The following is a 26752-nucleotide window of genomic DNA, read 5'->3' on the forward strand; positions in this document are numbered from 1 at the left end:
GAAACGCAACAAACAACTTGACATAAGAAAGCCAATTATTACGTAAAAATGGTCGGGAAACTACTACAAGTTCGCAGTACGGAAGTTGCCATAAGGCTAAAAGTTACCTACAATGCTGTTTGTTACTATATTTATGTGAACCTTTTACAAAATTTTGCCATTAGTACTTTCATGTAACTCCCCCTTATGTGCGTTCAGCGCCCCCAAAATTAGAAAAAGACCCAAAACAAACCGTTGTAAGTCGCCAACGCCCACAAGGGGGCGGTACCGCCCACGTTGGGAACCTCTGTTCTAGAATGTAGGCCTAATAATAAAGTACTTCCTCAGAAGGGTGTTATGATACATAACGAAAGAGAGAAAAAGGTATTTCAAGCAAAAAAGCGGAGCGACGCCTTTTCAAAACGACAACGGCTCCCTCTTTATTCCGCCGATTTAGTAAAATACAAAACTTCCCACCATTAGATATAACATAAAACAAAAAACAATGATTGGTCTTATTTAAAATTTTACTTTATTAAATTGAGTGTGAATTAGGAACTTTATTTGAGGCAGCATATGCTGTGGTCAGGTTATAGGCTCTCCACACTTGTGACCCTCTACGTAGCTTTGAGAAATATACTTGTATAACGTCAAGGGGACGAACTCTAACCATAATATAAAGCACAAATTTGAGTTTATTTGGCTTATATTATAAGCATTATAGTGCCACCCCATATTTCTCTCCGCCACCCCCTGATGTTTGATATATCCCGATTTAGAATATTGAAAAACCATTTGGGCAAAGTGCTTAGCAAGTTTGAGCATGAAAGTTCTTTACAATTTTTGGTGCTTTTTTTAGTATGACATGTTAGACCAGGGGTCGGCAACCTTTTTTGCACTGCGGATCGGTTTTACAACTTAAATTTGTCGCGGACCGGCCTTAAAAAAAACAAATGTTTAGTAAAGGAAATTTATTACAGTTTTTTCAATGAACTAATACAAAAAGAGCGGAGATGTGGGCCAGTTGGACAGTTTAGACGTTTTTGGATCCGCAGGTTTTATTTGCCTAAAATGGGATTTAAAAGTCTTAACATGAAATTTAATCTATAATCATTCAACATACCACAACATTTAACTCAAAATATAAGCAGAAAAAAGTTTATTTTGCATGCAAAAAATGCTACTCAAATGAAACATTCGTCTATGGGTTGGCGACCATTGGTTTATATTTTACCACAACCGTTGCAGATTTTTTCTCTACTAGGAATTAAGAAAGATTATCCCTTTCTTTATTATGATTAATATCCTACTGAGGTTATCTTCTGGTATAACTTCCTGTAATATTCAAAACACTAGATCGCCATTAAAATTGCCATATGATTTTCTTAAGGATGTTATTGCCTTAATCATTCAAGAGCGAAAGAGGTTTGTTGTAGTCTGCAAGGCGGGGAGAATTTTTACTCTTCATTTTGTATAGTTTCCTGCAAATATAATCACTGTGCCCTTGCAGCATATCGCCTAGCTTATTTTGCTTTTTTGATTGCATTCATTCCGTGCAGAATGTTCAACCACCATTGGATTTTCATTGAGACAAACTACCATAACATTTAATTTTTCAAGTTTTAAATGTATATTTTCACACGTTTATCACTTGCCACATGTACGTAAACAATCAATACATTGCATATACATATTTTTCGGATATTTTTTTATTAGTAAGCCCGTTTATATGTACGTTTAAGCTGGATTCGAATCTATTTTGTTAATTCATTCTCTCTCGTTTTGGCGCTGGAATGAATTAAGTTCTCTCGTTTCTTAATCGGTATGAAGCGAGTAAAGTTAAGTAAATATAATGGTAACATAAAAGCACAACAAGGCGATAACGTAAAATTGTCTTAATAGTAACATGTTCCCAAGGGAGTTGTGTGTATTCTAGGCCACGATAAATCAACTTGAAAGACAGAAATATCGCTTTTCAGATTTTTACAATCACGGTAGAAATATACAATTGGTGAACATAGGGCGAAGATTTTGGTTTTTACACAGCGTTGTTAATTTGAAATGTTCGCCTACCAAGTACAAAATGTAATTTGAATACATATCACAGTCTGTTTAGAGCAGGGTTTAATGCTTGTAGCAAAAAATGGTAGAGATTTTAAACACAAACACTGAAATTGTTTAAAAAGTAGGCCTACATCTGCCATGTGTGTCGACTAAACGTAAATCCTAATTTGTCTAGGACTGACTGTTAAAGTTTGTTCATACTTATAAGAAAAATGTTCCAATTATTTTTGTAAAATGTTTCGCAAATGATATTGCCATTTAAAAAAGGTCTGTAGGATGGATGCAGGCCACACCATAACAGTTTTAGGTGAAAATAATTTTGAGCTCTCCCCAAAACAACTGAAGTGGAATCGCGAAATATTAAAATATGTATAAAAGTTGGCCAAATTTTGTTAACCAAACAGAATGCTTTCGACGATAAAACTAACATTTAGGTCATTTAATTATTGCCGTTTGGAAGATATGGCGAGCCTTTGCACACAGCGTTTTTCTCCTGCTCCCTGCAGGATATTTCTCCTAATAGAAAGAAAGAGTAAGCCTAAATGGCTTTATTCTTTATGCTTAATATCGGAAATCTCATGGTATAACTTCCCGCAATAATCAAAACACTAGAGCGCCAAGTAAAATTACAATATAATTTTTAAGGATGTTATTGCCTTAATCAGTTTAGAGCGAAAGAGGTTTATTGCTCAAAATCTGCAAGGAGGAGAGGTTTCTTCTCTTCACTTTGTATAGTTTCCCGGTACTCTGCCCTTGCAGCATATTGCCTGGCTTGTTTTGTTTTTTGTCGTTTAAATTTGATCTCACCCACTCTGTGAAGCGCGTTGGACCAATCACCTTCCAAAACAAAGAGCATACATTGGCAAGTAATATTGCTAATTCCATCTGGCCACATACTTGTCAAAATAATTTTGACTAATTTATCAAAAACTCTAAAATGATTTGGTCAATAAATCTCAAATCTAATTGTATAAACAATCAAAATTTTTTCGTTAACGCCAGACGCGTCTAGTGTGAACCAACCTTATGAATGATGTCATCGACATTCAAACCTCTAACAACATCACTATCTATGCTTAAAAGGGCCATAAGGCCGGAATAAGAACATCATAAACGTAGCAATAAAACACACATCTGAATAAGACCAAAATAGGATCGATACCTAATAGTCGTATAGTACGTATAAATTGAAAAAAAGTTTAAAACCCGTCAGAATAAGACCTAAATGGCCAGAATAAGGCCTAAACAACACTTTACCTAACCTCAAACCTCACCCTAAGTACATCACTAACTCTCCTAATAAGTTTAACCCCTAACCCCACCCATTACCTACCAATAACCCCAAACAGGGCCAAAATTCCAATGCAAAAACAGCGGCGCTATAAAGGCGCCGGTCAAACTATAGGGCGTCCAAACGTCGACATCAAAACGGCCCATGCCAGACCTAACACAGCGCCCGATCGACCCATACCCTCTCCCTACAGTTTCAGGCGTCATTTGGGCCATTTAGTTTTTATTCAGACGATTTTGATCTTATTCTGTACTGGGCAGTAATCTGCGTATTTGGCTTTATATGTCATTGGTCTTAATACTATGGGTTTATGGAATTTTCTGCTTTAGGTATTAGCCTATTGCTTTTTAGGTTTTATTGTGTGTTCGCCGAAAAGGTGATATAGCACAGAACGTAGATAGTTCTTAACTCGTTTGGAGCATACATAAAACGATTTATTTATCTACTCACACACAAGGCACATATTGACTCGACTCAGTCATTCGTTTTGAAGCAAAACTGTACTGTACCGGTAGTGGATCTGTATCATTATCAGCCTTATAAAAATTTAACCTTAAAATATTGAGGGCCGAATTTTTTCAGGGCCCAAGGCTATAGCCTTATTAGCCTATTGGTTAATCCGGCCCTGCCTACTACCCTTGATTGCATTGATGCTTGATTTCAGTTGGATATTTGCGTGCGAAACTTAATTTATGACGTCTTGTTATTACAATGCCGCACTTTAAACAAAATTGTGTGATCCATCATTGCTCGAATCCTTGTCTTTTTTGTAGATTCAAGTCACAAAGTTCATTAACATTGACAGTGTGCTGGCATTTATTTAAGAAGTCCTGAAGTGTGAATGAAATATCGCTTAAATGTAGTCTACACGCAATATTGCTAGTGTGCAACACAACAAATCTAGGTGAGCAAAAGTAGGCCTATAGCCTCTATACTATTTAGCCAAGTAATAAATATCAATCAAATATCAAAGACCGTGACGGTTCAAAGGTGAGTTACAATATTTCAAACAGTATAGTGTTGCAACATATTCCCTTTGCCGATACGATACGAAATTAAATTTATTACAATAAAACAAGAATTTTTTTCAGAGATAAAGCAATTTCGTGAATATCAGCACGGAACGCATTGCGTTTGCACAACACAAATGGCCGATAATATCGGATCGGTGCCGATACCCGATGCCAAGTGGTCAATACTTGGCTGATATCCGTGCCAATATGTTATTATTGAAAATTTCTATAATACCGTTCGACAAGATTTTGGTATGACTTGATACTTTTTGCAGTTTATTTCAAAAAGCGAACTGCTTGAACGGCGTGCTGTTGTCCGCGTCATAGTCTGGAATCGTGTTAAGAGGAAATTAAAGATTGTGCGTTTAAAAGCGATGATATTTTTAGCGAACCGCTAGTCGATGCTACCATTGGAGACTATAGCGAAGTTACACATCGCTTTTTCTTGGCAGTATTTGCGGTTTGGATCACTCATAGGTAAATTAACAACAATGATATTGTGCAAATCTTTGAATAAGTTGACGTCGAAAGCAAAAAAGCATCTTTTAAAGTAAGCTTAACGCCCCAACGTAACCCGTGAGTCGCGTGACTACATTTTCCATAAAAATGTTTCGAATTTCCAAATGGTAGGCATGTGACCCATATTGCACCAAGAACCAAATTTTGCAGGAAAAGTTTTAGGTTTCGGTTTTCGCAGGCAAGACAGCTTAAAGAAAAACCGAGTGTACGAATAATTCAGCTGCCAAAAATACGCTATGTCTTATCACGTTAATTGCGACCCGTCCTCCCCGAAACGTGATTGCGACTATACTTTTTTCCGGAAAAAACCTCGGAAACAGAAAACGCCGTGGACATTCGAGCTAATGACCATTAAAACGGTCAGCGCGCTGGAAAGAGCATTGGTAGAAAGAATTGCAAGAAATAGATAGAAAAAAATTAAAATTAGTTAAAATTCAAAGTATTTAACACAATAATATTTTCGGTTTTATTTATAGTTTGGTAGCGGTTATGATTTTTTATAACGTTATAATTTTCAAAGGGCATCCACACAGTGTTATCTTGGAGGTAAAGTCAAGGATAAAAATGCTCTGATTTAACTGATAAACTTGGGGAAAATTTTAAACAAATTTTGTTTTTCACCCTCAAGTACTGCAGTGATTCGAATTAGACGAATAGTAGTTGATTGAAGTTTTCAGTTTAATCGATTAACTGGCAGTTTGTGAAGATGAAGGTACACCTGATTATTACAGTTGCTGTTGGCATGATATTTTCTTGTGACGGTGAGAGAATTTAAGTACATTGTTCAATTTTATCTTAAAATAAACAGTTATTGTAATTTAAACTTTACTGATAAGAATCGGAGTAGGCTAAGTAATGTTGGGCCGTTTTTCAACTAAAAACATATCGAAGTGTCATATAAAACCCTAAAATAAATCACTACAACCCTTCAAGTCCAATATTGGTGGGATTAAACTCAAATGTAAACACAGCCTGTTTGTGAGTGTTCTGTACACCCAACAACGTTCACCTAAAGTTTTTATATAATGTTAGGACATTTTTTTTGGTGTAGTTTATCACATTAACACAAGTCAGCATTAACAGTTATATGCCACACTAAAACGGCTGCCTTGCTTTCTACTTTTTCAAGGCGTTTTTTAAAGCTACATGTTTGTTTTCCTTTCGTTTGATAACGAAATGGTTTAGGAACACCGAGGTCCCATATTATCTTTTCATATATTCTATCATAAAAAGTGAAAAATTGATATATATTTAGAAGGACCTATGTCATTTGTTTTGGCGAGGTAAGCAAGGAGAAGTAGGCCTATCCTCGCTGTAAACATGAAAAGTTAAATTATATTTTTCTGTCAGTGCGCCGTGCACCGTATTGGGTACCTTGTAAAGTGCACTGTCGGAAAACGCGCTACAGACATGGCGTCATTAATCATGGTCGTTACAAAACTATCGCAGCAGTTAGTGGCCGGTGATCCCACAGCAAATTGCGAGCCCCGAACACTGTAAAAGCCAGAATGTTTTCTATCAACATTTGTAAATCTGACAATTTATTTGTTTGGATTTTGAGACAAAAAAACGCTGAGGTAAAATAATTTTGAAGTACATTGGGATTTTTTTGTTGGGTTTCAAAAATTGAAAAAACGAGAAAAAAAACAGCAACGATTTGTTTCGTCTTGAACGTAAAAAGTAAATATCGTCACATGGTAGTACGTGCAAATAAGTTTTTTTTAAATTCTAACATTTAAAAAGTGCGATTGGTATACGCCAATAACAATTCTCAAAATCCCAAGAAAAATATACTCCAGGATTCGGATTGAATTTTATCTGGTGCCATTTAAACAAAATTAACAAAAATCGTATTGAATTGTGTTCGCATAGGTTGCAACAATCTGGGGGAAACCAATCTGACGGCCAGCGAGAACCCGCAGTACCTGACATCCCCTAACTACCCCATGTTGTACGACAACAACCTAAATTGCAAATGGGCGATCCGCTGTATTAAAGGCGTCGGCCACTTGCACCTAAAGTTCACGTTCTTTCGCACCGAGATTTTGCACGACTATCTCTCGGTAAGTCGAACAGTGTCAAGGCTCCTGATTGGGTCACTGTACAGTAGTGTTGTAATGACTTAAAGCAATGACTCAATGACTTGACTTAAGTGCACTTAAAGACACTGATTTCCAATGACTTGACTCAACTTAAGTTTTTTATTTACATTGACTTGACTTGACTTGACTTAGGTCATTTTTTCTTACAACTTCAGGTCAAATGAAGTGTTTTCATCAAACACATTTTAATTCAATTGGGTTATTTATCTAAAGTGTGCAGATTAAACAATTTGCACGCTGTATTATATTTTTGTTATTTTTAGGTGTGTTATTGCTCATAATTGGACGACTTTACTAATTTTAATAGCTTTAAACTAGGAAAATTTTGTGCATGACTATTGGGCTTGTCGATAATTCCAGCAGGAAAGCAAATTTATGGGATTATTAAATCATTAGCCTAGTTTTAAAAAGATCACTTTATCGAAATAGCATGCTATTCTAAACAAGTCAATTGTGTGAAAAGACAAGGGAAACATTTTTATATTTTGCAAGATAAAAAGGATTTGTGCTTTAACCCTCATCAGTCGACATAGCAATGACAAGTGTTAAATAAATTGCTACCAGGTCGAGATAATTACCCAGAAAGAAATTATTATTTTTTCTAATTTGTACTTATATATCCAATCATATGTAAGCTAACTGAATGCAAAGTTGTCAATTTGAAAGCGTTCTGATGCCCTAGACCAACCCTTTCCAAAGAAGTTTTTCCGTCTTTCGATCAAACCTTGAAGGTGTTTTCTTTGTATGTTTTCACCTTGTGACAGGTGTATGACGGCTCAATCGGCGAGGAACATCGCCTTGCCAAATTGTCAGGAATACGAACAAATACGATTTTCACTCCAAATTCAACCAGCGTATTTCTGAGGTTCCACACCGACAGCTCTTACATGATGAAGGGCTTCAGATTGCGTTACTTGTGTGTCGGTATGTACCACGGTACCTTAACACTGTAAATACCTTGAATTATCTTTACCGTCAATGACTGTTGTGTAAGTAAAGGCACAGCAGCGGTTATAATAAGACTTTAAAACATCTGAAAGGCCGTTTCACTTTGTTTGACAACATTAATTGTTTTTTGCAAGTCTATATGTTGTGAGTTTGGCAAAACTTAACCAAATTTCGGCAACAAGTATACGACCATTCCAGTCGATACAATGGACTTTATTAGTATTTTTAAATTGGCAAAGCTTCTAAAACGGAGAAGTACAGTGGTAAATTTTACAAATTAGGACGAATTTTTAGAAATTTATCTTTAAAGGTATAATATCCTATGTTAGATCCCAAACAAAACGCATACTAATGGAGTTACAGACCGGTATCTCCATAATCATCAAACATTCCTAGTGGATATAATTTGATTTAAAACTACTTGAACATTTTTTTTGTCGTAGGCCAAATTCGTTTTATTTAAACAAAGTTTGCGTTTAAATCTAATTGAAAAAGCTCTTTATAACCAGATTTTATTGAAACTTCAAACTTTTGCAACTGATTTGCCGGAATGAATTTGAAACTGGTTCAATCCAATGTTATTTTGCACAAAAGAATTAAGTTCCGTCAAACAACTTTAAATATTGGCTCAATGTCATTCAATTGAAACACTTCGAAATACTCACTGTTCAGATTCATTTGTCGATCACTGTCAGGGCATGCCATGCCTTAGCGGTGCAACCTGCAAACGCGATATTCACAACTACACCTGCGTTTGTGCTCCAGGCTTCATGGGACAAAACTGCTCTCAAGGTAAGTGGCGAGACAAAGTAACTTTTGTGAAACAATTATATGGGAAAAAATTGTCGTTTCATAATTTGAACACAGCTTACATTTTAAACGGGGTGGTTTTATATGATAATAGCAGGTCTGCAGAATCACTGCCGGACTCGCGATTCGGCGCAGTAGTTTAATTAGGCTGAGGTCAGGCTCGGAAGTCGAGTATAAGATTACTTGAGTCCAAGTATACGACGTAAGCTTGCGCTTGCGCCATAGTAAGTTAGCAACCTATAAAGCCGCGCACTGTGAATCGTAAAAGTGGAATAACATAAGATGGAATATTGTTAATCCACGTTATCACGTTATGACACCCCAATGGTTGGAGTGTTTTATATCCACCCATTTTAATTAAGGAAATGAATGGAATACAAGGCTGTGAAGTTGGTTAGGCATGGGACTTGACCAGTCGGTTGATTAGTTTAAAATCGGACTAGAGGTTATTTTTTAGGCCGAATCGGACCAGCGTTGTTTAAACTGACTCCACAGCCCAGCTTGTAGTCGACAAACGTACAGTGTTGCTCGTTGTACCGAAACGCTGTTGATAATCGTATACCGCTCTGTTATAATAAGCTTTTATCATAACTTTTAAGCAGCGCCTTTTCAATTTTATTTTTGTTTAATGATAAGTTTGTTTTTTAAATTCGAATAGGATTTGTCCCCTTTGTTTGTGTTATCTAATATACACCATACGACTATTATAAAATTCATCAATCAAATTTAAAATTGACATTAATAGTTATAACCCAGAATACCAAAATTAATTATTATGGTGAGAATTCAACATGCGTTAAATAAGATATTATACAGCTGTCTGGCTTGGTATTAAAAGCCATTGGCTGTACTACACAATAACAAAGCTATGGTTTAAAATAGCTTAGCCTTTGTCATCCGTCTTAACGTTGCATAACGTGACGCTACGTGTTTGCCCTGATAGAAATCGCAGTGTTGTAAGCACGTCATTTTGAAATGACGTAATTTAAGTATTATCAAAAGCTTTTGGTCAAACCGTTCCTCCATTACATATGCAAAATGTAACCTGACCCCCTAATAAACTGACATCGAGCAAACTGGTAATATGTTGCCTAACAATTCTTTGATAACTCAATCAAGTGCCACTTTAGAGTGTGGGGGGAAACTTGTCCAAAACGTTAGCAATAGTATTTGAGAACCGCTGGTTTAATGTTTTAGTATGGTAGTATAAAATTTGCGATTTCGAAACAAAATATGTTTCCGCGGAACGAATTGGGAACAATACTACGAGCGCATTGCAAAGTCCTATAGAAGGCATCTCCAACATATACACATTTTTTTCCTGAAGATGTTATATTGTTCTTGAGATAAACCACATTTTTGTGCGTTTTGACAGGTTGTGGGAGAACACAGATAGTGTTGAACGCTACAAGAGGGAATCAGTACCTTTCGTCCCCAAACTACCCGAATAAATACCCGGACCGGTTGTTCTGCAAGTGGGATATCACCTGCGGCTTCGGACGCATTTACATCAACGTCATGCATTTGGCCACAGAATCTGGTCTCGACACATTAAGGGTATTCGTCAGATTTAAGGAAAAAGAATTAGATCACATTCCGTACCACGCCTTAAAAAACAGGCAGCCCTTCCTTTCAACATAACGTTAAATCTATTAGTTTCAAGACAGACTAACTTATTTTGCGATATCACTTGTCTAAAAAACAGACTCTAAGTCTAAATCCTAAAAGAAAAATCCTGCCTTTTTAGTAGTAGACATAATTAGGCCCTACGTGATGTTCGTACTACATAATTAGCTTATGAGATTTAGTTAACAAAGTATCTTAAGAATGATAAAAAAACAGCTCCCCTGGTAATCGGTATTTTTAATCAACGTTTCAAAAACCTGTTCAAATCGCCTTCTTCGAATCCCTCTCGGTGACCTTCAGCCCGAAGAAGGAGATTTAAATTACCGAAACGTTGGTTAAAACAATTACATTTTACAGAGGAGTTGTTTTTGAATATTATTATTATGATGTCTGTTAGCAACAGTTTATATAAAGTGTGGTAAAATGAAAGGCACGCAAAAACTAACATCTATACCTTTGAAACATTTCGATAAATGACGTCAAATTTAAAAATATAAGTAAGAAAGAGTAATTGTGCCGTGCTCGTTTCCCAATCGAGTCGGGAATCTTGAAAAGTTTCTACCTGATAAAAACTTCTGCATGTTTTATGTAGCTCTACGATGGATCGACGTCGTTTCTTAACATGGTGGCCTCCCTATCGGGCTTCAAGAACGATAGCATTTTTGTCTTCAACTCCAGCAACGTATACTTGCAGTTTAGATCAGACAGGTCAGCATCGCGAAGTGGATTCCGCTTGAAATTCCATTGCGCAGGTCGGTGAAACAAATATAACCTAAAAAGTGTACAGCATTGCTCTAACCTACGACCTTTTTGTAACATAACTATATATTAAAGCGCATTGTTCCAGTTTGTGGCGACATAAACCATACATGCTAAATGGTGAATATCATTTTTTTAATATGTAAAACGGTTTTTAAGAATATATGTTAAATCTACTTACTCGTAGCGGTTTAAAACACCAAGAAAATAACTTTTTAATATCAGAGAGTTACGCCAGAAAAGCAACAAAAAAAAAGTTGCCGTTATTAAATAGCGTCAAAATTTTCATATTTGCCAGTTCACGATGGAGCGTATAGAGAGCAAAGTAAATAACGAGGTGAATATGGAAGGGTGGTTTAATGGTTTAGGGCAGTGCTCTTCAACGGTGTGCACAAACTTTTAATGAATCCTTAATATTTGACGTTGAATGCTGTTGTATGACATGCAATAGTACTCGCAAGCAGCCTGCAGCCAAAATCAAACTCTCACCGACAGTGTGTAAAACTTCGGCAGCTCCGCTCGGTTTAATTGACATTATGATATTGACATGCATAATGATTTTTCATATCGCTTCTTACCTCAGTTCACCTTTTAAGTAAACAGGGTGCACGAGTTCGTCACAACAACTTTAAGGGTTCATCAAACCAAAAAAGGTTGAAGAGCACTGGTTTAGGGTGCTGTAACGGCAATTCGGAGATTTCCCGAAATTTCATTGCGCAAAGCTGTCTTTTTGGGCTGTGTTGTTTTGTTGTGTGTTCACGACCCTCATTCATTCGCCCCTCGTGCAAATATTTGCAGTTTTTCAATTTCCAGACGTAACATATCATAATCATTTACGTTCCTCACGATGAGTATCGCACCATTGAAAAGCAAGAGAATTATTATTTTCGTCCAGAAAGGCTGTATCGAGTTTTGCTATTCTTGTGATTAGTCCAATACTTTTGGTTAATTAATATATGCGTTTTAATTCAGCTCCAACTAATATGTATAACAAGTTCTGTTCCACAAAAGAAAATTAAAAATGACACTAAATTTGCAGTTAAAGTTAGCTACTATAATGTTAAACGAAAAACGACAAACTTAAAAATCAGTTTCCCTCGAGTTATTTTTAAATAAGTAGAATTTCATGCAAACGATTTGCTACGCCACGTCAAATGAACAATAAAGTAGGAGAGTAGTGCAGAAAGCTGGAAAAACGCTTTGAATGCTGTCAATAGCTGTCACGATGTTTTACGAAATGGTTTTGGCGGCCCAATATAATTCTTGGTGGCTTTTGGTTGGCCAACGTTTCCATCATCCCATAATGTAACTTTCAACGATTGTGATTTGTTTTGTTACATGTTTAAATATTGTAAAATGTATATAGAAAGTGGGTGTACTTTTTAAAGGGTCTAGGTCAAACAACACATCAAGAATAGTGTAAACCTCTCAATCCACAACGTGTGACTCACATTTTTTCACAGGGATTTTTTAGGTTTTAATTTAACAGTTATGTCTTGTCTAATGAGACCTACGGAAATGCTGCGTTAAACATTATTGGGTAAATCATGGCAATCGGAAAATAGAGTTTAGGAACAGCGCTTTCAAACAAAGACAATTGCCCACATTAACTCAGCGGATGTTTTACTCAAACTTAAAAATAAACTTTAAAGCATTATTTTGCAGATAACACAACGGACCAATGTCAAAAAGGCGTGTGTCTTAACGGTGCCAGTTGTTACAACAGAATTACAAACTACACCTGTATCTGCAAGGCAGGCTTTACGGGAAATAACTGTGAAACTGGTAAGCAATACATATAGTATAGACCGATTTACCAGTTCCAGGCTTTCTATTGTTTATCTTTCCAACCTGTTTGCAAATCATTTTAATCAGATCAAGAACTTTATTTTCCTTATAATATTACTGAAAATGAACGTGGCGGCAAAAGCCACATAGTTTAAGCAACAATATTTTTCTTTTGTTTCGCAACATTATTACATGTTTTTTGAAGAAATTGCAAAAAAGCAGTAGGGTCAAAAAGCTTCTAATAATATAAAATTTTGTTTGTCAAATTTAAAATTTGGATCACTTAATCGTAATAAAAGGTTTTAATATTTGGCTGCCAGACGTTTGTTTGTAGAGCGTTTTAAAGTTATCATAGTTTCATCTAGAGCAGGGGTGGGCAATTATTTTTAACCGCGGGCCGCATGAGAAACTTAAAATGTTGTGGCGGACCGGGTCAAAAATAGGATCTCAAATATCTCATTATTACGATTGTAGTTAAAAAATGTGCAATTAACTGAAGCAAAAAAGGGGTTAGAATGAAAACATCTAAACTGAAGTATGCTAGTAAAATTCTATTCTGGGGCATTCCAGAATATAACGATTATTTGGCAACATAAAGAAAGGTATAGGAAAACATTTTTTTTAACAGTGTACCTGGTAACATTTTGTTAACATGAACACCGTTCCAGGTTACTTTACCACCTAGTAAAAGCTTACTAGTGCAAAGAATCTCATTTATAATGCTGCTGATATACTGTAGTCTCGAAAAACGCTTAACCTATTCCAGCTGCTTTACAGAAATTAACGAATGTCTTTCGGATCCGTGCAAGAATGGGGGAACCTGCTCTGACATGGTGAACTCCTTTAACTGCTCGTGTGTTGAAGGTTTTCGTGGAACAACGTGCTCCAAAGGTGTGGTTTGCCTCTAGGCTTAATAGAAAAGGTTTTGCCTACCTAAAGTGTACAATGACAACGCCTATAGGCGTTAGTGTAGTGTTGTGTGATTGTAATACAATAGGAAACTATTGAAATATTTTTTTTTATGATTTGAGTTTGATTAAACCGACCAAACGGCTGGGTAAATGTTAAAGGCTGCCCACACTTGCTGTTATACTGAACAAACGACTAGAATTACGTAGGCAACACCATCGAGCGTTTATTGTTCTATTATGTAAACCGGCATACATTACATACCTGGTAAAGCAAATCTCTGAGGATTTTTAGTAAAACGCTTGTTTTCCTCTATATTTGCCTATAATAAGCATTTAAGGTAGATTATACTCTGTTTTTCCAAACCATGTATATGCAACTTGCTAAGGCGCTTATAAAACGCATTTAATGTATAGTGCGACGTAACATAAGCGCACAGTACATTGCTTAATCCACAGTGCTGTTCCGAGCAAACGTTTTATAGATCTCCTTGTTCATCTTGATGTTGAGTATTTTCAATAAAAACAAACTTGTTTTAGGATGTTCTCCAAACATTTATATTAACGCGAACTGGACAATGGGCACCATCAATTCCACAAACTACCCAGGGAGATACGACTCGTCAATGAACTGCACATGGAACCTTGTTTGTCCCGGAAAACAAATTGAAATAAGGGTGGTCCGCCTTGAAACCGAATCCTGCTGCGACTATTTGACTGTGAGTTGTCCCAGGTCTGCCAAGAAGACAGCCTACTGCAAGGGTTTTCGATAGTTTTGGATTAACCGCATTCCTATATAGGGTTTCGAAACTATATGGTTTAAATTTTGCACTCGCCCTCTGGCCAATTATCTTAAACTCGAAATGCTAAAGATCGATAATGCCAAAAATCGTTTTTCTTGGGCGAGTGTTATTTCGTCCGGACGAGTAATTGGTAGATAATGTTTGGCCCACTGGTGGGTGCAAGTTTTAATTAAGTATTAACTTCGTACAAGACATATTTTTTTTCTTCAATGTTTGACTTTTTTAGTCTTTGTTTCTACTGTAGACATAATGTATACGGCTCTTGAAATTTCCGTATCCCTGATAGGCCTGTCTCTGAGATTCAGATTTCCAGAAAACGGTCTCGCAACTTGACTGCATAAAGGTAACGTGTATCAGATGAGAATACTATATTTAGGCTGAAAAAATGGTGTTGAGCTACACAAAATAAGCTTATTTAAACTTATAACTATATCCTTCTAATCTTTTCAGTAACGGCAGGAAATGTAGATTGAAACGCATTACATCAGAGCCACATCTATCTGCTTTAGGGTAATGCAAAAAAAAGGAAAAACACTTACAAACCGTCCAGTTATGCTGAATAGCAATGAAGTAGCAAAAAATCCAGTCGGATATGTCTGGATAAGTAAAAATCGTGTGTTCGAGATGGGGAGCTCCAGTCGTGATACGTTAATCACAAAACGAAAAGTCACGCGCTTTGGAATTGCGTAATAATTTAAAGACCTTGTGTTGCTAATTTCGGTTGGCTGACGAATGAGGAATACTTAACAAACAAATTGCTTTTATTTTTGATTGGCGGACAGTTTTTTTTTGCTAGGAAGAAGTATAAAATTTAAATTTCCACCCTAAATATAGAAACTGAAGAACAACACAATTGACGCACTCTTAGCAGCCTATATATAACAGTTAGTCATTTAAGGGTAGTTTGTTTCGCGTTTTATTGCGATGTTCAAGCAGGTTGCAATGGCAATATTTTAAAGAACTGTCATAGGTCGATGTAGCGTTATCTTGTTCGATTCCATGGTTCGGAGGTAGGGTGAATTTATGATAAAATACCGGATTAACTTGTAAAAGGACCCCTGCGTGAGGAGGTGAACAGTTAGTTCACTCGCAAATTTTGCACACGAAAACAAAATTAGGACACGATGTAAGGCCATTTATAAACGTATCCTGGATGTAACGAGGTAATTAACTCGCCTTACCGCTGTGAAGAAGCCCAACTCATTTGTCAATCATTTGTTTAAAGATCGCCCTGTTTTCAGTTTGTATGTAAACGGACTATTTTATTTTATTTTTTAAAGGAGCACATCAACAAATAGTTTTGTAGTAATTATTTTTTTATTTTTTTTTACCTCAGTTTTGCTTTAGTGGTTAGTGGCAAAAATCGAAACATTTCCAAAACATTTTTAGTTCCGTCTATAGTCTATAATCTATATTGATTTATTTCTCCCTCAATAAACCAATCGATTAAACTATCCAGCAGATCCACATCATATACATGAATAGAAACAAATAAGTATCCCATTTCTTTATTATTCACATATTCATACAAACATTTGCATTTGTTTTGCCCAACAACCAAATGTTGAATGGCAGTTTTGTAAACAATTCATTTTAAATGATTTTAGTCCCAGTCAAATCATTTGCTTAATAACATAAATTGAAAGACACTTGCAAAAATTATATCAAGTCTAGTCCAAGTCAAAACAATTTTTTTCGAAAACTTTTAATTTTCCATCAAGTCATTTGACACTATGAGCTAAGTCCAAGTAAGTAATTTATATATCAAGCTTACGTCAGATCAAGTCATTTTGATCAAAAGAATCAAATCAAGTAAAGTAATATAAAAATGGCCCAAGTGCATATGAGTTAAGTCATTAACTTGTTACAACAGCAAAAATAAGCTTCGTTAACAGGGATCATTATTTATTCTAAAAGAGTAATTAAAAAAGCAACTCTTGCAACCCTAAGTCTAACACAAGCCGACCTAACAATTATTATTGCTTAGATTGGCAGCGGAAAAGGCAATGACACGAAGCTAAAAGGTAATATTAGAAACCTTGTGCTGCACTACAACCGCCCATCTTTGAGGTTCAACTTTATATCTGACTCGTCTCTCACCAGACGTGGCTTTCACCTCAAGTATCTCTGTCTAGGTCAGTGTTTCTTATCCTTTTCAGCGCTCGTACCATTTAAGCTTTCATAAATTTTTCTCGTACCCCTGTTTAAATGGCCGACGAAAGTAAATTAAAATTGTAACAATAGAAATTTAACTCAGTGTATTGATAACTTACGTTGAATGCATGCATTAAATACAGTTTTGTAAGTTCAACAATATTTACAGCACAGAAACAATCAGTCAATTTACTAATGGCTTTTATTGTTGCTTTTCGACAAATATGACTGAATAGCGCGTTTCACATTGCATGTCGTACCCCCTGTTTCCCTGCTTTGGTGCTTCGTACCACCAAGGGGTACACGTAACCCTGGTTACGAACCACTGGTCTAGGTAATTGCAAAAATATCCCACGAAAGCAAATCCTGCCTTATGATTGACGAGAATGGGAAAATTAGTTTATTTATTTAGATCGGTAAAATATTTCATTAGCGCTACAAGATGCATCGGAAAAGTTAAAAAAGTAATAGCATCAATATGATATTAGCAGAAAAGTGGGCCCTTACTATATTAACGTAGAATACAATTTAAATCAAAAAACATCTGGTAATTTTAATTCTTGCCCTAACACCATGAACATCAGAAAAGGCGTGATGCTCTCGGCTTGCTACAAGCAACTGCAGGATTAGAGGCAACACGTTATCGCTAATTGTTTTCTTATGATACCGACTTTTAAGTATTCTAAAAAGTTATCAGACCGCTTTGGCACAAATAGGAAGCTTTTACATAGGAATCATGGCAGAAGTTTAATTCCACACCTATTTTTCAGAATCTCAGTCGATCTGTGACATTAATAATCCATGTCAAAACGGAGCAAACTGCAGCGGAAACAGATTGGATTACATTTGTACCTGCGTTAGCGGTTTTACCGGCAAGAATTGCTCAATCAGTAAGGCGAACTCAAAATAATAAATAAATACTGCACATAATAACAGTGGCGACAGTTTAAAAATCAGTTTGCTGCAACATTTTAAACTTAAAGGGGACTGTCTATAGTGCTTTAAAAATAATTAAGTTTTAGTTGTATTCGTTCGTTTTAAAGTTCTGCATGTTGGGCTGTGATATATTTTCTGCGAGTTTTGCTACAGTCTTTATTCTATCTTTCTATTTTAATACTAAAACGGAAAACAAACGAAAGAATAACTGACCAACGAAAAACAGTGGAGAGCGCCAGTTTTCGTAATATGGTTAAATTGATATTTCCTGCCTAAGCAATCTTTACAACTGTGCAGTTGAACAAAAACACAATGTTGAACCGACAAAGGCAGCACTGAAACATTAAAAACGTTTTTTAGATATTGACAACTGTTCTGGAAACCGGTGCCAAAACAATGGAACTTGTATCGACCTGGTCAACAACTATAACTGTTCCTGCCTGCCTGGATTCGGCGGTCGACGCTGTACCGTCAGTAAGTTACTTTCTATCGATGCCCCAGGGGGCATTGCTACATGTGAATCAGGGTTTCCAAAAGTTGGCGGTACAGTATCCTTATGTGCATAAAGACGTTAAAGGGTCGTTCTGTGAGTGTTTTCTTTAATCAGGTGGTTTTCAAGAAACTTTGTTTTATCACGATTCAATTTTTTTCTAAAACGCGACAAAGCTACCCTTATTTGGCAACAAACACCTGTGACAAAGATTAAAGTGTACTGTTTAAGCCAGGGATGTCCAACATTTTATTATAGTGGGCCGCATTGACACTTTAAATAATTTAATGGGCCGCAGAACCTATTAAGTTTCAAGATTAAGTATTGCTCTTATAACGGGCCTTTTGATTGACACATTGATTTCCCCAGAGACACTAAAATACGAGATAGAAATACCATAGCCTGCACGAAGTCCCTTTGACATAGGTATCTATATAAGAAAGTCCATAACAGTATCAGTATCACTGTTTTGTATACCAAATAGACCGACAACGTTTCAATAATAGTTCTGAAAATACAGGGTTTATTATAGTTTAAAAAGGGCGTCCATGCTTTTGATGATCTGTTACCGTTATTAAGCAAAACACTTTCGAAACTGCCCATTATTTAATTGCATCGAAAAGCAACAAAAAGCGCCTTTCTAGAAAAGCACATTCTGCGAAAATTTAGCGTAAGCCAAAAGAGTTATTTTTGTATCCAAGGCTGCTACGGACTTGAGTACATTAATGCAACCTTCAACGACCAGCGTTTGACATCACAAAATCATCCGAACAAGTACAGGAACCGACTCAACTGTACTTGGGAAGTGATGTGCCCGGCAAATATGAAGGTCTCCATTCGCGTGACAAGACTTAGGACGGAATCGTGCTGCGACTTTCTCTACGTAAGGCATTTGCTTAAGCGTCAAAACTGCCGTTTCATGTGACCCGAGATTTGAATTGATTAAAATTATCTGTAATTTGGTCTAAATCTGAAAAGAGGCATTTTTTGCTTTTTTGCTAGCTGTATAGGAGACTTGTCCAATCGGGCATCTCAGTTTTAATTGGTGTATCAATACAAGACAAGAACTCTGATACATCATGATTAAACGTAGAACAATTTGCTTACCGTAATGGACATTTTTTTACCGAAAAACATGGAAATTTTCAGAGTTGACGTCATAAAGTTACGTCACGACCGGACGTCCAGTACAAATAAACTTATAAAACCTGAAGTAATTGTTTGATATCGTACATACAAGTATATTTAAAACCTGATTTTAAATACATTCAAGACGAGATGGCCTGTTTTCAAATAAACATTTTTTTACCGGTTCGGCTTATCTGCAAAAATTTACCTGAAAATCCTTTTCTAAACCAGCTGGATATTGGCTGTGAGCCACCAGGTATATGGAAGCTGAATAAAACAGTTTGTTTCCAATTGTCAAACAAAATTGCCGCCAAAGCTTTCTTTTCTATTTCGACAAGTACAATTTACTGTCTAAAACTAATCGATTTATAGACCTAAACCAATAACTGTGTGGTAAGCAAATGAACAGTTCTGCTTAGTGTAAACTTTTCTGGTTGTAAGTTAAACCGTCTTAAACCCTATTGTGGTTTTTACTCTGCTTAAGTCAGGATTCAAATTGATTAGTTTTGTCGCTGATAAATTTGTTTCGATAGGTTTTAGGATTGGAGAAGGGCAACTATAGAAGTAAGCCAACCAAAGTTAGTGATTTCGACGTTTGTAACAAGAAAAATATATCAAATGCTTTTAGTACATGTAAATTAAAAGAAATTACTGAAACAGAGCTCGATGCGATCGTATTTAGCCTATGTTAAGTAGTTTTACTAGTGGTGTTAACTCGCGAATAAATGTAATTTCAACAACCGCAATTACCACACAACATTGCCTATAATACCATTCATATAACAATGACAGATATATCAAAACAGTCTGACAAGATTAGACAGGATTGCAAGTCTTAGCGGCAATAAAGATATGCAGAGATTCGTGACCAACGGCCGCGTTGCCTACATCCATTTCAAAACTGACAATACTGTTAATGAAGAGGGATTCGACCTCTCTTATAAATGTAAGTTATTTGGCGATAAATGATTTCAACTTCTGGAACAGATTCCTTAAAATACGCTGTGAATGTGGTTTGTGTTTTTAGTAGTATTTTAAAAATCGGCAATACTAAAATTGAAAAGAAACGTAAACACAAAATTTAAAGTTTTGGACCTTGAATAGTAGTACGATGTTGGTACTTATTTACGTAATGATTTTACAGTTTTTAAATGATCTTTTGTGGGGGGTGTATTTTTGCCTTTATCTAGCGTATGGCATAAATGTAGTATTTTTTAATTTTAAGTAGAGTTTTTATTGTGTCAGGTGAGAACACGATGTGTGAACTTAATCCGTGTCTGTACGGCAGCCAATGCATATCCAGCGGTAGCAATTACACCTGCAATTGCACTAAAGGATACGAAGGAAGAAATTGCTCCAAAGGTTAGTTTGTTTTAAAAAAATACGTTACATGTAGTGGACATTTTCTTCTATAGTGTACCCGTAAACCAATGGTTCCTTTTTGTTATCGCTATTTCAGTTTTTAACAACCTGATCAACCCCTGATGTTGGTGTTATAGTTTACAATCATGTACAATTTAAAAAATGTTTACATCCATACATTTTGTTCTAAAACTTGAATGTTCGGATTTACTCCATAAACATGCACAATTAGCTATAGCCTTCTGGTTTAAGTACGTTATACCATTTTTTTGTAATTTTCCTTGAACATTTTGTGCTATAGTTACTATACCAAGGTTTTGGCCACGTCTTTTTGATAAACAAACCACTTTTCATGAATATGAAAGATTTACAAAGTAGATTACAAAGAAATTTTATCAGCACACAAAGTAAAGTTCGAAGCTTAGACAAATGTTAACACTCTTTTTATATATAGGCTAAAAAAAAAAACAAAAAAAAAAACATAGGCTAGTCGTAACTAAACATTATCTATGGCCATTGGATTACAACTGGCGCTGCCTATCATTTTTTCTATTTTGTGTTTCAGTTGTCGAAAAATGTCTCGCAAAGCCATGCAGTAGGGGAGCCTGTTTTAATCGACCGAACGACTATTACTGCAAGTGCCCTGCTGGTTATGTCGGCAAGAACTGTTCAGTAGGTAAGCCGGTCAGCGGGATTCTACTATTTAAAAAAGCAAAAAAGTATTTTAAAACGTTGAAAAACCGTGCCGTTGTGAGACAAACATATAACCAGCAAATTTATAAATTTTAACAGTTTTTTTTTTAAATTGAGGCGTGAACGTTTTAAAACTTTTTATAAACTTTTTACTTTTTAAAAAAAGTCCCAGTCAATTCATAGTTAAAGCAAGTCAATTCCAAGTCAAGTCCTTGCCATAAAAGTTACACGTTAAGCTCTTAAAGTTGGGCAAACTCGTCCAATGGCAATACCTTGACTAAAAAAAACCAAAAAGGCACTTTGTCCAACGGTATTATTAGTCTCTCAGTCAAAACAAAGAATTTGAAATAAAACTCTTTGGATGGAACGACCTGTAGGTGATTTTTACCGTCTGAAAAGCATATGATATTCTAAAAGGCATAAAACTTAGCAAACACTTATTCACCATTTACATTCTTATTAGAATAATTTCAATGAAGTTGATTGTGAATAATTAAATGTAATTCTACTTTAAATTCTAGTTTAAATTCGTTTTTTGACAATTCGTTAATTCTAATTCTAATCTAATTTGAGGAAACTCAAAATAGTCTAATTCTAATTCTAATCTAATTTGGAAAAACTGAACTGTTCTAATTTTAATTCTAATCTAATTTTAAAAAGCTGAAATAAATCTAGTTGTCCAAGTCTGCCTAATTCCTCCTTGACCAGCCACTAGTGATGACCAAGTAGTTTCCTCTTCTTTTACTCTTATTATGAATTCACCGTTACTATACGTGTTGGATACATGTTTTCATAATCCGATGGAAGAAATAAGGTACCGGTAATTAAATAAATGTTACAAGGAGTTCTTTACTGCTCATTTCAAGTGTCCGAATTGCAAAAAAGAAACATTCTGAGGAAAAAATTCAGACAAAAAGAAGAAAGCACGTTTATTTGGAAATAAGCACGTTAGTGTTTTGTGCAGACACTGTATAATTATAGTTATAGGCACAAATATTTGAACTCATAAATGAATGGTAACCCTTGCTATCAGCGAAATTGCTTTAAAAAAAATGCTTTTAACCACCGAGTTTTTCTGGCCCGTTGCTATTTCGTTATTTAAAGTACTCATGTGATTAAGACATTGACGAATGCGCTCGTGGCTACTGCAAAAACGGTGCGTCGTGTACCGACTTGATCAACAACTACCGATGCTTCTGTGCAACAGGCTTTAAAGGACGAAATTGTGAAACTGGTAAGTTAGGGGGGGGGGGGTCATTTTCGTTGTTGTAGGGGGGGGGGGCATTTTCGTTGTTGTAGGAGGGGGGGCATTTTCGTTGTTGTAGGAGGGGGGCATTTTCGTATTTGTCTTTCTGGTGATTTTAGTTTTGCCCTTGCCTTACTAGCATTGGAATTTGCTGATGAACGACAGAAAACAGCTGAAGGCCTTAGATCAGGGGTTCCCAACCTGTGGTACGCGTACCACTTGTGGTAGGTGAAGGTTTTCCAGGTGGTACGCGAGTATCTTCCGTTTTTTTCACAAAAACCTGGTTGACAACTTTATGTTTTGTTGGTCTGTTTTTTACAAAAAAAATTCCCTAAAGCCTATTCATTGTTACGTAATTATTCCGGTTGTTTCGTACCATAACGATCTTCAAAAGACGGGTCATATCAAATGTCGACAAGGAGCGCAGTTGCTTTGTAAAGCGTACAACGCTGTTGAGCAGTGGGCGTTAATTATGTCAAACGATTGCTCTTGATAGATATCATCTACTGATTTATAGCTTATAATTTGCAAATAGCATTGAATTGCTAGTTGTAAGCTAAAAATAGGCAAAAATATGATTCGATTCTACAAGAGTGGTTTTTAACCGGGGGCGCCAAGCAAATCTTAGGGGGGCGCAAGCTCTATTCCTATATTTAACTTTTTGTAATGTTTTATCAGTTCCATGTTGCTTTAGTTACTAAATCTGCTTGTATGCTATCTTATGCATAACATCAAAATTAAACATGTTTAGAAAAGAAACTGAAGAAACGCGATCATAATTTAGCGATTTTCCGAACTTTGGGGCTGTGCCTATTCAGAACAGTATGATATGTTTGAAGAAGATCTAAGTTGTGCAGCATGCCACCCTCTCCACATACTGTGTTTTGCCAATTTTTACAACAAAACTACAAAAAATTTTGCGCTTTGCGCAAACTACTAACAACTTTTTGCGCATCACTAATTGGGTGGAACTCCGACTTTATTGCGCCAATTTGTAATGTTATTTGCAATATAAAGATAAAGAATTTGCATTGTGTGCCATCACCCCTTTTAAAACACGATTAACGCAATGTTTTAATTTTTACAACATGTTTGTCAAAATTAGCTCGAGGAAAACCAATATATCGAGCACGAGCAGCTTTTGTGTGTCGAAAATTAAGGTTTAGCCAATACAAACCAAATAAACGCAATTTCTTTCGCGCTTCACACTACAAATTTCCTTTATTATTGTTGTTTAATATCTAAGGGGGGCGCAAGGCACAGAACAATTACCACAGGGGAGGCGCGGTAGAAAAAAGGTGAAGAACCAGTGTTGTAGAAGAAGTGGTACGCGTGGCGTAAATAAACGTCCAAGTGGTACGGTATTGCAAAAAGGTTGGGAACCCCTGCCTTAGATAATATCTAGTTAATATCTTAGTCTTCGTATTTCTCTCACAATTTTTCCAATTTTTTAGGAAATCTTGTTTACAAGCACATTCAAATAAATCCCACCATATAAAACTACTGCACTCCGCGGCCTAACCAATTTAAAAATTTTGCGTCGCTACCCATAGGTTGAGAAACACTATGATAAATAGATTTAGTATGATAAATAGATTTTAGTTTAAAATTAAAAATTTTAATGCTAGAAATCCAAAGAAATTTTTCCAATAAAATCTTCCGATTGTTTCGGAATTACTTTTCTAGCAATCATGCCGAGCAAGTACAATGATAAAATCACACGTTAATTCATTTAAGGCAAACACTTATACTTTTACTATCTTGTCGTTTAAGGTATATGGTTTATATTTTATAAGGTTACCTACTGTTAACTCGCTAGCAACCTATTCAAAGGAAGCTATGCTACAGCGGCGTTGCCCATTGTTATAATCTTGCTAAAATCTTAAAATATAATTACCAACAAGTTTTTACGCTTTTTGTCAAACATCCTACATGGCAGATGATTTTGTCTTTTTCAGATAAACAGCTTTTTATAAATGTTTTTACAATTAACCTGTGCACAGAAATCAAAAACTGTATAAACAACCCTTGCTACAACAACGCAATCTGCACCAGTCTGGTCGACGGCTTCAAGTGTACTTGTGCGCCTGGTTATACGTCGAACCTTTGTGAAGTCGGTAAGCAAACCGAAATCAGTTGATTTAATAAGGATTTTTATGCAGTATATATAAAGTCTAAGTTTACTACTTTAGGCTTTTGCAAGTTCATGCACACGGAGCGTATGTTATACTGATTATGAACATTTCAGTCGGTCGAACGAAAGCCTTATAGCTACTAAAATTTAATACCTATTGTTCACTTCGCAAAATAAACGTTTTAATTCTTGGACATACGTTTAAGATCAGGAAATCAGAAAACAGAACAAAGGCACTAAATTTGAGCTGCCCATCAAGAAGACCTGGGGTTCTAACTGTGTCTAACAACAGTGACGTAACGAAATTACAATTTTGACGTTACCCCAAAAGAATCTTGACGTACCTCACCGCAGGCTAGACATTTTGGCCTTGCTTGTACTGCGATACTGTTTTAGCCTACTGCATTCGGTAATAGATTTTCCGTAGGCAGCCTTTGTACCTGGCTGTAAATGGTTTCCCTGCTTCGCAAAGACTTTACCGAAATAAGTTAGGCTTATCAGGTTTTTAGTGTAAGCAAGTCAGGGCTAGATGAAAAATCTAACAATCGTTACTTCATTTTTTTTCAGAAATAAACGAGTGTGATACGAACCCGTGCAAGAAGGAATACGCGTGCGTAGACATGATTGACGACTTTAAGTGCGTTTGCCCTCCTGGCAGCAAAGAAAAAGATTGTGGAAGCGACGGAATTGCCCTACGTTCGCCAGGCATGATGCTTGTGCTCCTTTCCACACTGTTTATCATGCTTGTTCAGAGGAGCCATTGACAGTGTAGATTATACGGCAAATTAGAGAAACAATATGCCATTTTCAATATAAACTGTAAAACATATAACAAGCCATGGTAGTAATTAAAGTATTACGAGTAAGTGGCAAAATCTTAATCATCAGGTAAAACATATAACAAGTCATGGTAGTAATTTAAGTATTACGAGTAAGTGGCAAAATCTTAATCATCAGGTATTAGTTATTTTGTTTGCATTTTCGCATTACCTCATTAATAAAACTCCTATTTGGGATGCGAGATCTATAACTTTTCATCGTTCGTTACTAATCTACTTTTAACTTCAAATAATGTTTATTGCTATGCTTACCACAGATGTTTAACAAAAGCTGATTCCTAATAACTTTAGGGTTAGGGAGCTCGAAACAAATTTGTTGGTCAAGCAAATTTGTCAATGGAAACGGTGCCTTTAAAATGGTACTGCCCGGTTGTGACACATTTAGTAATCGCCTTTACGACAAATCAATTCGCGTTATGTCCTTATTTCAGCCAGACTGAGTCGGCTCTGTGTACTTTATTTAGGAATATTTTGTTTAATTTAACGTGTGAAATATACTAATGCATCACTAACTTCCATTACAAACGTACGGCGTACCGAGTTTCATCCCCAGCATTAATGAATGTGGTTTACTTTTATGTCCTTTTATTATAAAACGTTGCAGGTATATTAAACTGTACACCACATTACGTGTTTTGTTGTACCGTTTTCTTTTATGAAGTAACAGTGCAGTCACCGTGTTGGAATCATGCATACGAAAAACCGGAAAAATATTTATCACCGTCAGTCCATGCTTCATAACCTACAGCAACGGAAAAATATATTAAATAATTTGATTTATTGATAACATTGGGGAACAACTTTTTTGTTGCATTGACACCGACACTTGCCCTTTATGTAGTTGTTTTGTTTTTTCTAGGAACTGCAGATCATTTGCAATTTAGGTTTTCCTTTTTAGCAAATTTTCCATTACTAGCGCAAAATAATAGTTTTTTTTATTGATAACCATGTGATCAATAAGCGATCGCACCTATAGGCTACATGCGGCGACTAACGTAAATAAGTTGCTCACAAACAGTAAAACAAAATGTTGATGGATGACACTTCACTTAAAACTTGGAATAAAAGATTTATTTTGTGTGCTCGGGGCAATCCCGTGCGATGCTCTAGCAGTAATCTTCCAACATGTTTTAGTCCCATCTCCAATGCTAGTCAAGTCA

At 36.0% G+C, this 26752-nt stretch overlaps 2 protein-coding genes across 2 annotated transcripts in view; both read left to right on the forward strand.

The window, feature by feature from the left end:
- LOC146145523 (tolloid-like protein 2) overlaps positions 1–26197 on the forward strand; it is a 67383-nt gene extending 41186 nt beyond the window's left edge. The window contains exons 17-19 of the mRNA XM_083390355.1: positions 22494–22607; positions 24623–24736; positions 25321–26197. Coding sequence (XP_083246481.1) covers positions 22494–22607; positions 24623–24736; positions 25321–25517 — 425 coding nt within the window. The 3' untranslated portion in view covers positions 25518–26197. The remainder of the gene's footprint in view (positions 1–22493; positions 22608–24622; positions 24737–25320) is intronic.
- Positions 5497–19115, forward strand: LOC146145524 (bone morphogenetic protein 1-like). Its single transcript, XM_083390065.1, has 13 exons — positions 5497–5627; positions 6739–6929; positions 7733–7892; positions 8589–8708; positions 10102–10283; positions 10945–11104; positions 12777–12896; positions 13677–13790; positions 14348–14526; positions 16598–16745; positions 17535–17654; positions 18061–18174; positions 18892–19115. Exons 1-13 carry the CDS (start codon positions 5573–5575, stop codon positions 19113–19115), a joined length of 1887 nt encoding a protein of 628 aa, XP_083246191.1. The 5' UTR covers positions 5497–5572.
- Positions 26198–26752: the final 555 nt, after the last annotated feature.

The sequence above is a fragment of the Ascidiella aspersa genome, chromosome 5, assembly GCF_963924565.1.
Source record: "Ascidiella aspersa chromosome 5, kaAscAspe10.2, whole genome shotgun sequence".
Classification (NCBI taxonomy): Eukaryota; Metazoa; Chordata; class Ascidiacea; order Phlebobranchia; family Ascidiidae; genus Ascidiella; species Ascidiella aspersa.

Excerpts from the sequence above, each read along its gene's own strand:
- LOC146145524 (XM_083390065.1), top strand. The coding sequence starts at position 5,573 with ATGAAGGTACACCTGATTATTACAGTTGCTGTTGGCATGATATTTTCT. Across the intron at positions 7,893-8,588 it reads ATTGCGTTACTTGTGTGTCG|ATTCATTTGTCGATCACTGT; the intron begins GTATGTACCACG and ends CTCACTGTTCAG. Across the intron at positions 10,284-10,944 it reads CTGGTCTCGACACATTAAGG|CTCTACGATGGATCGACGTC; the intron begins GTATTCGTCAGA and ends TGTTTTATGTAG.